This window comes from Hippoglossus stenolepis, chromosome 15 (genome assembly GCF_022539355.2).
Source record: "Hippoglossus stenolepis isolate QCI-W04-F060 chromosome 15, HSTE1.2, whole genome shotgun sequence".
NCBI lineage: Eukaryota > Metazoa > Chordata > Actinopteri > Pleuronectiformes > Pleuronectidae > Hippoglossus > Hippoglossus stenolepis.
This window is the reverse complement of record NC_061497.1, coordinates 3,722,615-3,736,490: the sequence shown is the minus strand read 5'-3', so window position 1 is coordinate 3,736,490 and position 13,876 is coordinate 3,722,615. Positions and strand designations below refer to the sequence as shown.

At 43.6% G+C, this 13,876-nt stretch overlaps 1 protein-coding gene across 1 annotated transcript; it reads right to left on the bottom strand.

The window, feature by feature from the left end:
• Nucleotides 1-4,951: 4,951 nt before the first annotated feature.
• On the bottom strand, nucleotides 4,952-7,875 carry LOC118121993 (collagenase 3). Its single transcript, XM_035178374.2, has 10 exons — nucleotides 7,763-7,875; nucleotides 7,405-7,652; nucleotides 7,172-7,320; nucleotides 6,776-6,904; nucleotides 6,512-6,673; nucleotides 6,274-6,400; nucleotides 6,047-6,180; nucleotides 5,767-5,926; nucleotides 5,567-5,670; nucleotides 4,952-5,460 (listed from the first exon to the last, which is right to left on the bottom strand). Exons 1-10 carry the CDS (start codon nucleotides 7,859-7,861, stop codon nucleotides 5,351-5,353), a joined length of 1,422 nt encoding a protein of 473 aa, XP_035034265.2. The 5' UTR covers nucleotides 7,862-7,875; the 3' UTR covers nucleotides 4,952-5,350.
• Between the last annotated feature and the right edge of the window lie 6,001 nt (nucleotides 7,876-13,876).

Genomic DNA, 13,876 nt, shown 5'->3' with positions numbered 1-13,876 from the left:
GTGACAGGTTGAACTTTTGACCCCATGCCCCTCGACCAATCAGGTGCTGCATGTCATCAAAGTCCGCCCCTAGGCCCACCCCTCCCCCTCCCTATGAGGGTGTGTCGGTTTCCTGACCCCTGCCATTTGGTCCCATGAACATACAAATAAAGTATATTTTTATATATATTGGAGATGAGTTTCTCTGAAGATTAAAGGGCATTTATTCTTTGAAATGGGTAGTGGCTCCTACTCTGCTCCTTGCATGTTCTGCCTGTGGTCACACACACACACACAGAGAGAGAGAGAGAGAGAGAGAGAGAGAGAGAGAGAGAGAGAGAGAGAGAGAGAGAGAGAGAGAGAGCGCAGGGTGGTAATCACATGTTCGATTCGACACCAAGAAGTGTAAAATGTAACCGCACATCACCCTACCCTCCAACGCCAGCAAGGATGTGTTTCAAAACACCAGTTGGGCTTACACAGTGGATCTGGCTAAAGGCATAGAGCTGAGCAATGGATGGTGGGTGTTTGCGAGATAGTATACCCCCACACCTGGTATAATCTACCCCCGATCTTGTCTTATTTTGAACTCAACAACGTTAATAAAGACGATCAGCAGCCTCTGGTGAGCATAGGATACTTTACCCGCCCCAAAGAACTCATTGAGCAACTAGTCCCGGCGCTCAGAAAGTATGATAGGAGCGCCGACATTAATTACAACAATGTGACCAGACGCTTTGACTTGACGGGCGATGGTCAGCACAGAATCCGCGTCTATCCCCCCTTGTCCTACATGCTGGATCTGTCAGAAAGTGTGCGGCAGATGGACACAGGATGCAGAGTTTAACAAAAAGTGTCTTTTAATGGAGAAAAAAAAGTCTTATGCAACCAACAAACAAAAGCACACAGGGTGAAAACACTGGAGGCTTACACAAGGAGATGCAGAGGACGGGAGCTCAGGAAACAAAAAGCACAGGAGATCACGACAGGACATAACGACAGGTATTTAGACAACGAACCGACAAGGGGAAGCACAGAGACTTATATCCACACACAGGGAAGGCAGGGGCAATTGGACATAGGTGGAACACATGAGGACTGGTGCAGACAATCACAGACAGGAAGTGAAGAAAGAAAACACACTAGGAACAGAGACTACAAAATAAAACAGGAAACAGAACACAGGGACACCGAAACAACTCAGACAAACAGGCAAAGGTAATAACAGAAAACACTCTTAATAAAGAGGCGGACAAAATAAACACACTCAGAATACAAAACCCTTATAGGATCTGAAGGCGGGGGAATGGTGGACCATCTCCTGCACCTACCCCAGCGATTTGAAAACGGGTATATATAACCTGTTTATCTACACCGACATCAGTCAGTATCAAGCGGTCGGTGACCGTTACTCACCTCTTCTGTGTGTGGTGAACGTCAAAGGTGATTTTGGAGACTCTGTGCATATCAGGCATCATACTATACACTACGTACCGGTGTCAAAGAGCTACATCAAAAGTATTCGCATCGAGGTTAAAAATGGATGCCGACAGGAACGTGAATTTTCTATTTGGTAAAACTATCGTAAAACTCCACTTTAAACCCGCCCAGTAAAATAAAATAAAAAACAAATGGTGCATCTGAGAGAAGACCCTCACGGTATGGTGCATTACTACGAAAGCCAGGTAGGAGAGGCTGTATCCGTTTTGTACGGGGCACCTGTCATGTACGGACGAGGCATAGGATCCATTTTCTCCAGATTGTTTTGCTTTGTTTCCCTTCTGATTAAAAAAGGTTTCGCCATTGCTAAACCTCATCTCAAAAACGTTGCAGGTAACATAGTCTCCAACGTGATGACTCGGCTGACAATCATGAGGGATCTGGGGGATTGATGGTGTTATCGCGCAGATTGAGAAGGAGACCGCCTGGTGAATGCGTTTCATCCGCTTATAAAAAGCACAAAGCACGCAAGAAGAAGTCGTCAGTCGCCAGAAGCGGATCTGAAAGGAGGAGGTCTGCGAGCGAGGATATCTTTTTTAATGAACTATGGCTCTTTTACATCAGAAATCATCAGAGTTGGATTTATTCTTGTACCCATGACAGATAAGATATCGAAGATAAGATCATAGCCTTAATATTTCGCCTGTCCGCCATCACGGGCGGGGGACCCATAGAGTTTTTCATTCCCGGAGACGGTGAAAAGTATTTGGACCTGAAACATAGACTGTATATATAGATGGATGTAGTGTCCGTGACGTCACCCGTTGGTTTCTGAAGAGGGCAAATGAGGCTCGCAGTAGGCGTTCACCCGGCGCCATCTTGTCGGTGCTGACTCCTCCTAGTTCCTGGCTAACCAATAAATGGGCAAAGAGGAGGAGCGCGAGTGAAGACTGACAGCTGAGCCACGCCCGCAGAGCTCAACATTACCTGGTTAGCTCAGGCTAAGGAGCTAGGCTACATGCTACCCACCGCTGCAAATCGGTTAGCGCTGCGGTGTTGTTGTTTCGGGATGGTCGCGGTCTTTACAACAAACTCACTAGAGGTAAGTAAGTGACCTGTTTTTGTTTTGTTTTGTCTAATACCTGAAAGGCAGAGTGGTGCCGTCAACAAAGAGAAGTCTTTTGTCGTACACCACCCTAAACTTTTTGACAAATGCAGAGTTTTTTAACACAAATCCCCTTTTATCACGCTTGATGTTGTGCCGTGGGGGTCTGTGACTTCTTCGGACCCCCGAAGATAGCCCGTCACCAGCTCGAGGAGGCTGTCAAAATGTACCTTTTAACAGCACTCCAGAGTCTGCGTGGTGCCCTTGGCACAACTTTCTTGTTTTTTGTTTTGTAACCATAACTCTTGGGACTGGCGCTCACAAATTCCTCAATAATGTCACCCCCTAGCTCGTCCGTCTGATCCCCCATGTAATGACCTAATTCCAGGGGGGTCTCGATGTCTTTTTACATGTATATCACACTGTCTGTATCGGTATAGAGGATGTTCACTTGCATCCGTTCCAAATAACAGTTTAAGACGCACATAGGCCGTGGTGAATCCTGCTAAAAGACAAGTAGCTAAACTCTGTCTCAACAGCTTCTGCGGTTCCTCAGCACTTGAATAACCAGCTGTAAGTTAGCGTCTGTCATCAGAGCCTGATTTGATTGCACTATACGTTCTAACAACCCCGTAAAAGCCGCTGAAAGATCAACGTTCACGATGTTAAAAACGTGACTTTGGACGTGATCGCCGACCAGCTCTAGCTGTACCACAACGTTGCGTCTTACCCCCGAGAGGGCTATTCCCAACAACTGATCAGCACTACCTACCACGTCTGAAAAATAGTTTGCATAATCGGCCGTGTTGCTGGGATGAGGGAGATTCAACATCACTCTAACCTCTTGATGATTAAAACAGACATGTGATATCGCGACAGGTTCTGGGGGAATATTTCAAGGCGAACCGGGGGAATCTGCTTCGCCATTATTTTGAGGTGAACCTCAACCAGAGGATTTCCTCTGCCAAAATCTGCGTTATTTTGATCGGTAGAATCATTGTATTCAAGAATCAATTGATTAATTAAAAAAAGATTATCTGCCTAGTTGTACGGTTGGCGATTTAATTCAGCTACAGCGGATATAATTTCATCGGGAATAATACCGTACTCCATGTTACACCATGTCACACCATACTCTACAGAGTTTTTTCAAAGAGGAGTGACATCAGTTTGGAAAGATTATTACACAAATGACAAGTGTGTGTGTGTGTGTCGCAGGCAGAGCCGATGAGGAGCATACATCGTAAATACCCCAGGCAGAACATGCAAGGAGCAGAGTAGGAGCCACTACCCTTTTCAAAGAATAAATGCCCTTTAATCTTCAGAGAAACTCATCTCCAATATATATGTATATACTGCATGTAAAAAAAATATGTAAAAAACTTTATTTGTATGTTCTTGCGACCAAACGGCAGGGGTCAGGAGAGACCGGAAACCGGAAACCGATACACCCTCACAGGGAGGGGGAGGGGTTAGGGATGTACCTAGGGATGTGGGGGCGTCCACATCCCTAGGTACGTCCCTCTATTCTCTCTGCCGTATCCTGTATCGTGTTGGCTGATCGTGATTGTATTGGCAGATCCTGTATCGTTTTTTGCAGCTGATCGTGGTGGTGGACCCTGATCGAGGTGGCAGTTGATGGTGGATCCTGATGGCGGCAGTGGATCATGTTGATGGATTGTGGACTATGGTGGCATCTGATTGTAGTGGTGGATCCTGATTGTGGCAGCAGCTGATCTTGGACTATTATATCAACAAGACTGCTTGATATACAATATGTCTACTCAGATACTCCACCATTTCTGACAATAACTCCTCAATTCATTTAATTTCCATTATGCAACTGTTTCTTCTAATCAATGTTGTAAATACATGTGGCTCTCTCTGAGGTTTCCTTGTCTTTTTACCCTATTAAAAGTTTTTTTAAAAAAAGGTTTAACCCTAACCCTAACCCTTACTCTTGTTGAGGGTTATGGTCAGATGATGTCAAACCCATGGTCAAACCTTGTTAAAGCCCTATGAGACAAATTGTGATTTGTGAATATGGGCTATACGAATAATATTTGATTGGATTCGAATTATCACTGGAGTTTCTGTTCCTCATCCTCTTCTTTGTTCTAATGTTTGAGGATCAGAAAGGGAGGCAGCTCTTGATGAGCATCAGCACCTGTGTCTCTACTGGACTATGACCTGGGCCTGCAGCTGATCCAGGTGCTGGAGGGTCTCATGAAGAACAAACTCCATATATTACTGTATATTTTATAAACTTCTTTTGATGAAAAATATGTCTAATAAATTGTGCCCAGCCCTTATAATGTATTTGACTGACTAATTGAAAAGTAAAACAATATACAGTATATATATATATATAAAGGAAGCTCATGGCAAATATTGATGTACATTCTAAATAACAAAACACAATCAAAATATATGTAAACAATTTTTATTTGCTAATTCACGCACCAATACATTTTGACTGTGTCACAGTTTTGTAAACATCCTGAATACATACATTCGGTTAAACTTCAGTGAACACAACAGCAATACTAAAACAGTGAATATTACTTCAATAAAATAAAATAATATGATGTTAAATCAACAAAAAAAAACTAACTGAAATCACAAAATGATAATTTAAAAAAGTAAAAAAAAAAACATAAGGTGCTTTTCTGGGAAAAGGCATAAACCTAGTTTACCCATCAATGTGTGACAATATAATTATATGTTATAAAATATATAAATTACATATCATGGATGTTTTTTTTTCATCTTTGGTGCCTTCATTTTCGTGAAGAGGAGCTACATTGACAGCATAGGTAAAGGGGTCTAGTAGTTAGTGCATTGTAAGAAGTAACTGTTACTGAGCGTGCGGTACAATCTGCCGCTTCTCATGCTGTACTCGAACATGTAGGGTCCACTGTAGATGTAACTATAACCTGCAGAGCACAGATGAGGGATGTTAGTTCCTGTTTCAGGCAATGTCTGGAAAGACATTTTCATCTTGTCTTGGAAAAGTATGAATGAGCTTGAATTGCCACTCACCTCTGTACTGGAAAGCTGCAGTGACCTTGCTGGTCAGTCCAGAGAAGACATGATCAACATGTTTGGGGAATCCCTGGTCCATAGTCTTCTTGGCCTCATCATAACTGAAGGAACATAGACGGGTATTAGAATGATTCACTCTTTAAAGATTTGCATCAACATCCTACCTAAGGCAGTCACCGAAATTACTGTGAACACACCTGTAGTAATTGCTGCCGACAAAGAACAGAGTCTTGCCAGAGTGCACATCGTAGAGAGCAGCGTCAACTTTCTTCAGGGTTTTGTGCAGACCGAAACTGGAGATTGACTTTGGATAGCCTTGTACGAGGTCATAGCCGCTGAACGCCCAAACTTTGGGACCTGCGGAAGTGAAAAATCAAAAGAAAATATTTTTCAGTGAACATAAGTAAAGATAAATGATCTTGACTTGAAAACAGTGCGACATAATAGTATCTCTAGGTGGACACAGAGAACACATACCTTTAAAGACAAGCACCCTGTCTAAGTGATGGCTCTCATAAGCAGCATCGATACTGTCTGGGGCATCGGGCCAGAGGTTTGCGATGAGAAACTGCTGAGGTGTGGTGCTCTGGGGGTGGCTACGCCACATGAAGCTAAGAATGCACATTCAAATCAGAAATCAGCTCACAGGCCAGATCTTCAGTGGGGAAAAAAATATTGTACCAGATATTTGAGCATTCAGCTACCTGTCCTTGAAGAATAACATCTCTCCTCTCACGGTGACAACAGCATCCAAGACCATGGTTGAATCACAGGCATCGGGGGTGGTGGGGGATGTGGGTCCAGGGTTAGGATCCTTATCAGGGTTTGGACCTGGAGGTAAAATAAAACCAATGTCATATTGCATGTGAACTCAGTGACTTTTGTCTGCAAGTCCTTCATCAGGGATTTTGGCAAAGTATTTGTGATCCAGCTAATACTAACCATAGAGAGACTGGATGCCTTTGACATCACCACGGGGCAGAACAAAGGTTTCAGGGTTTCTGTATGTGTATCTGGAGTTCATGAGGGCACCAGGATCCTCAGAGTGAGACAAGCCCAGGGAGTGGCCGAACTCATGGGCAGCTATAATGAACAGGACGTAGCCTACAGCAGAATAAACAGATTTACAGGTGAGTTACAGCTTCAAGTCAAACACACTGATAGAGTAGTTAGTAAGACTATTTTCTGTATGAATAGCAAACTCACCTGTGTTGGAACGGAAGGTGAAGGTCTCATCATCATCAAAATGAACATCCCCTCCGATGCCAGGAGACGGGGCGAAGGCGTGAGCGATAAAGCCACCAGGGCCGTCAAAGGGGTAATAATCTCCATGAGCTGTTGAGTGGGAGCAAATTCAGGTCAGATTTTCTAAACCAAATACAGATACAAAGCACTAACTGGTTTCCAGTAAAAACTAACAAATGACAACAGTTTAAAAAAAAAAGCATCCTCTGCATCCTGCTATCATAGATCAGCTGTCCAATGAGATTCAAGACTCAGCAAACACCTAATTAAAGCTAAGATGCTTTCTAGGACCTATCAGTAAACTGAGAGAGCGGGAGAGAGAGAGAGAGAGTCTGCTCCTGTTTCTTTTGCACTCACATTGGCGGCCGAAGGAGATCATGATGTCCGCGGTGCCACTGTAGATTCTCGTAAATGTCAGGGGAGTGACTTTGGCCCAAACCTGCAGCGCTTTCTCCATGGAGTCGTCCACCTCTGAAATGGTCATATCAGGTGTGTAGTTCTCAATCCTGTAGGACAATGAAAAAAAACTGAATATACTTATCACAAGTTGTGCCCACATTTCTCTCTAACACATTCTTCAGATCCTGCACCTGTAGGTAAGGCTGTTTTTCTCCCACTTGTAGTCTTTTCCAGTAATGGAGAAACTGGCGATGTTGCCATCTGGAACGCCACAACGGGGCTTCTTCATCATGGCTATGGTTTCAGTGTCCAGTGTCCCGGTGACATGGAGGCCAAAGAATCTTTGCATCTCAGCCAGCTTCTTGGTCACCGGACTGATCCCTCGTCTGACAGCTGGACCGCTCTCCTCTGTCAGGTTGAAAAATGTCTTCAGGTAGTTCTGCAAGAAAATACAAGTGTTAGATTCTTCATACTGATGTGCATCAGTTGTACTGATCTAATATTGTAAAATAGTATACATGCATTAAGCAGAAAAGCAAGCATACATACCTCTGCAAAACTCTCATCTTGATTTGTAACCTGTGATATCGGCATACAGTAAACTGCAGCCGCCAGGCTTAGTAGAATGCTCAGGTTGAAAGTCGTCATGTTTCCTCGTTGAATTCACTGAACTTCACTGTGCTGGAGGCTGCTGCTTTATAGGCTGGGGACTGGCCAGGTTGAGCAACTAACTTCTGGAGTAAGTGACTCAGGAAATATTCCTTTTAATCGACAGAAGAAGAAGTGTGATTATATCACTGCTCATCCAACCAAAATTTTTCTAAAACAGACTGTGTAAATATGATGAAACATCAGGTTTCCTATGTATAACAGAGATTGTATTGTATATCAATGAAAACAAATGTTGTACCAAAAAAAAGCATATAAAACAAACATTTTGAATTTTTAAGTCTGTATGTGCATCCAGAAGTGAATGAAAATGGAAAGACTGAGGGAAGGTAGATGTTTTCATCATAGAAACTGCAAATATTCATGTTAATATGTGTCAAAAATATATCCTAACTGGCAAGGTACCATAATTCCCTCCTTTAACTTATATTGCAAAATATAATCAAAAACCCCAGAGGCACAATTACATAATTTTGTATTTTAGTAGCAAATGTCTGGATCTACAAAAGTAATTTAAAACTTGTTCTCTAGTGATTGAAATAAGAGAATTGATAGATAAACAAATGATCAATAGCTGAAATATAACATCCTTGGCAGAGGCAACAACTGAACAAGCATTTATTGTGCATTACACTGAATGTTGTCATGCAATGGATCTAGAACACAATGTAAAATGAATGAGTATTCAGGTAACAGCTTTTTCTTTTCTCATTTGTTGTGTATCATTACAGTAGAACCTGCCCCATTGAATATATGAAGTAATTTTAGTGCTTTTTTTGGTGCTTTTGTGGATTATATGCTTTACTCTTTTCTTCAATAGTCGGCCCTTTATTATGTCCTATCTATATAAGCAAATCAATTATTCTAATACAGCACTATATTAATTTTTCATTAATGCAGATGATCAAATCTTGTATCATCGATTTGATGGAAAAATGTATTTCCGCCGCCTTTATGGATGCTGTCCTGCATATACATTTTGATTAGTTTTGTACGTGATGGAAGAGCTGTGTGATGTGTCTGTAAAACTCCATCTACACTTTCTACATAACTGTGGAAAGCTACAGTGTGGTCACTGTTAGCTACTAATGGAAACTGACAAGAACAGTAATTATTTTACTGTCAAATGTATTTTCTCAGGAAAATGAAGCAACAGCTGCAAACGCAGACACTCAGAAGGAATTAGCATGTGTTAGTAAAAAATGCAACAATTAATTTTTAACCCTTGTGTTGTCCCTGCTTCCCCCGGCTGTTGGCCCCCTCACATAGCCCACCCCATATTAGGACGCACACGTAGCGCAATAGACAAGTGAGCAGCCCTTGCAGATGAATTTGTTACACCCGCGGCACATGGTGTGAGTTTTACAGTCCTTTTTCCTGGGGCATATCTGACACCTCTTCCTCTTACTCGCCCCGAGCGGGGCTGCTGCTAGGGCTATGGAGGAGGCCAGACACTCGGGTCGAGCGTCATAGTCAACAGCTCTCTGTGCGGCGGCGGCGGCGGCTTTTACAGCCTTCACAACCGCGGCGGACGCTTCCGTGCAGGGGATGCGCTCCCTTCGTGCGATAAACAGAGTCACGAGAGCCTTTCCCAGCTGCTCTAGGAACACCCTCCGCTTGTTCCGCTTGCCCGGCATCCAGTCTGGGTTGATCTCTTTCCATATCACGAAGGCATTGTAGGAAGAGACGTCGAGAATGTTGTGAAAGACGACCAGGGGCCAGCGCGCGGTCATCCTCCTGCAGCTGTACGTTCCGATCACCTTGTCTAGGTTGTCCACGCCACCTTTGTTGCGGTTGTAGTCCAGGACGATAACCGGTTTCCGTCCTCGCGGTCGCCGATGTCGGCCTCAGGGTGCCGTGTGCTCAGGAGCACCACATTCCTGTTTTCTTTGGGATGTAGGACACAAGAGTGGCAGTGGGCGTGAATGCGAACTTGGATGAGAACACCTCTCTTCCCTTGACCGCGAGCAGCCCGGTCGGGATCTCGGGCTTGTTCTTCCGAACAGTGCCGACCACGGTGAGCTGCCACGCGAGTTGTTGTGGTGGTGGTGGTGGTGGTGTCGCCGTGGTCTTGTCCTCCTTCTTCTTCTTCTTCCAAGGATGAAGAATCTGCAGAAGCATCACCCACTGGGTCGTAGTCTTCGTCACCGTCGTCATCTTCGTAGTCACCGTCTTCGTCGCTATCGCCGTCGTCTCCGTCTCCGTCTCCGTCCTCTCTGTCTTCTTCTCGGTCTGCTTTTCTGTCTGCTTCTCGGTCTGCTTCTCCATCTCCTTGTCTGTCCGCTTCTCGGTCTGGCTCTTTCGCGTCCTCTTCGGGTTCAGAGGATGGTTGCTGGGAGAATAGCTGTTGGAGAACCTGTTCTCTGGTGAAACGCTCCTGACGCGACATCGTGCCATGGTCCGTGAGAGAGTGGCACACTGAGACTTATATGTGGGTCTAATGTACCCCCCCTTGATTTCAATTGGAATCAGGTGTGGGTCTAAATGACCCCACAGAGCACCACAGCGCCCTCTCTGGGGGTCTAAATGACCCCTCCCATGACAATCGAGAATGACAATCCATTGGTCTCAATTACCCCAGGAGAATTGGATAATGACAATCCTTGGGTCACCCTAACCCTAACCCTGACCGGCCAGGGCTTGCGTATGATCGCACGCACGCACACACACACACACACACACACAGACACACACACACTCTGGGTCAATTCGACCCAGGAACAACACAAGGGTTAAAATTATAAAAAATATATACATTACCATTTTTCCCCCATAATCAGTGACCAATTAATTACAGTGTCATAGTGATGCAAACATAAAACCATTAAATACATGGATGCAACTTTATGGAGTAGAAGGATCCTGAGTATCACTAAGAAAAACTCTATCTCACTGTGAAGACATTTGAAACACATTTTAGTGTTAACTTTAAAAAACGACCACAACATAAAAAACTGTAAAGGTACATACGCCCTTATTACAACATTTTATGACACATTGACACACAACCACTTCCCTTTTATTCAACACTTCTCAGTTTGTTATTAGGAACGTTGTGGTTATTGGTGAATACAGATTTGTAACTCTTCTTGTGTACACTCACAGCAGATACACAGCATCATCACCATCAAGCTTCATAGAGCACCTCCCTTCAATCATCTCCTCTCCGTCAGTATTTCATTGTTTTCCTGGTCCCTGTTGCATTCCAGCACGTCGTTGGCACGGTTGGTGGAGACAACACTTTTGGTGTTAGAGTCATATGTATAATGAACGTTTCCCTTGAAGATGTGCACAAATCCTGTGGGGAATCAAGATTCATCATCAAGAATAATGTTAATCAAGAGTATAATGTTGTAAATTATATAATGTGTAAAAAAATTTTTACATCAGATCCTTCTTCAAAGTAATGCTTGTGCTTTATTGGCCAGGAACGCAACATATTGTATCTCAATATTCCACTACTTTCTTGTGCTGAATATCAATCTAGCACAACAGAGTCAGTAACAACTGCACAGTAGATCTCTTCTGTTGCATTTAATTTAATATAAGTATGTTGTTGAAATTCTATGCATGGTACTTGTTGAATCCAGAGAAGGAAGGTAATGAAACTACCATCATAGAAGACAGCTGCATCTATTGGAGCTGGAATCCCCGGCCACAGCTGCTCTATGAGAACAGGTGATCCCTCCATCATCTTTTCTTGCTTATCAGTTACAATACACTCCTCAGACAGGTGGACATTTTGGGTAAGTATGGTTACAGTTTTCCTGCTGTGTCTTATGACACCAATATCATTGTATCATTGTACCCGCGTTGTATGAGAAATAGCTGAGTCGGTGACAACATGGCATTTGTTTTTACTCACACAGGAAATGTAAATTGTTATTACCTCAAAACATAGTGAGGAAGTCGTCTGGTAACATCTTGTATGGTTTACTCAATATACAGCATCATAGTGCTAATGCGTAACAAAGTGAACTTCTTTCAACAACTGCATTAAAAACTGTGGCATTAAGGATATAATTAATAAGTACTGTACATGAACCTTTATATATTTATTATTGACCTACAGTAACACAAACCATCCAATGCAGATACAATTATCAAGGAAGGGTAAGACTGAGTACAGCTGACTGCTCTGCTTGACTTGACAAAGTACACTGTCTTCACGTTTTTATATTAGTCTAATGTTATAAGGCAAACTGCAGTGATAGTGTCAGATCATCCCACCATGTAACAACTACAGGGGAGTACCACAGGGTTCTGTCCTTTAATATTCCCTATCTAAATAATCAATAGTACAAATCCAACACAGAACTACATATCTGTTTATATGCAGATGATACAATTTTGTATACATTTGGTTATTCTCCAACAGAAGCTCTATCTATAGTCTGCCTTAAAGGGGACATAGCATGCAAATTCCACTTTGTTAGTGCTTCTACAGGTTAATGTGGGTATCTGGCATGTCTACCAACCCAAAAACTCTGGGGAAAAAACACTCGCGCGTTTTGTTATAGTTCCTCTAAGTCAGAAACGTCATGCTTGAGCGACTCGATTGCACTTCCTGTGTCGTAACAAGGAACTGGAAGTCTCCCTACATGGTCTTGGCCCCCCCCCGTCCCCCCACACTCGTTACTTCCGGGTTTACACCGGAGGCTGCGAGGCAGCGCAGCGCCGTTCCCAAGCACGCAGCCGGGCTGTTCGCACGGGACGAGCATTTCTCCGCTGGTCAGCCCGCGATTCACTCACATGTGGCATTTGTCTGGATCGTTGGGACTGGGAGGCTGCAGCAGCTGCTCGGGAGCGACCGCTCGCTCTCCCGTGCGTGAGCTGGAATTTGTGTCAGCGCCACACAGCCAGCAGTGTGGAGGACTTCCGCAGTGTTCAGCGCTACTGTAACCCCCGAACCCCGACATTCAACGGTCTTCCACACTGCCAGCTGTGTGGAAGACTTCCGCAGTGTTCAGCTCTACTGTATGCCGGGTTACAGTAGTTACGCCGGGGTACACCGGACGCGGAAGCGCCGCTGCGAGGCAGCGCAGCGCCGTTCTCCAGCACGCAGCCGCCTGGCTGTTCACACGGGACGAGCATTTCTCCGCGCTGGTCAGCCCCATAGACTGTATATATAAGGTCAGCCCGCGATTCTGCTTTCTCCGCTTGTTGTTGTACCCGTTGAATGTCGGGGTTCGGGGTAAATGATGGTCTTCATAGCCCCCCACCCTCTCTTTCTCTCTGTCTGTCTGCTTGTGTGCTTGTAGTGGATGGGCAGAGGGGGACATTTAATTATGTGATTGGGAAAATTAAAACTCCAGGACAACAGAAGGGAATACAAAGTATGGGATGCATATTTGATAATTTATATCATATAAAATATGTAATTTATATCGTTTAAAATCATGGGGGGGGAGGGGGGAGCTGGCTCATTAGCATTTAAAGGAACAGGCACTCAAAACAGGTCACTCTGTGGAGGGCTGTTTTATACAGGGTAAAAAGGGTGCTGTTTTATATGATCCTTGTGGTATTTTGACCAAAGTATGTTACAGACATTTCATTAAGACCCCAAGGAACCATATCAACTTGTGGTAAAATGGGCATGCTATGTCCCCTTTAACATTCTTCAGACATTTCTGTAATCTTAAACTTAAATCTGAAATCTTTAATCTGAAATCTCTGTCATCTTAAACTTGCCCTGAAGGCTTCTAAAGTGAAATGTTTTATTTTCAAAAATGTATAAATGTATACATTTTCTAATTTTGAATACTGCAATTGTTACATTTTAGGTAAATTAGTGTAATACATTTGGTTAGTTATCATCCTTAAATTATTGACAATCATGCCTTTGCTTAACTATGAGCCTGTTTGATACAATTTTAAAAACAAGCGATCATGGAATCTTCTTGTTGAACCAAACTTCATCTGAATTTTGTACATAGAGTCCCAACACTGCTGCTGAGGTTTCCAATAATATCGTCAGGAGCTGTACACGTGATC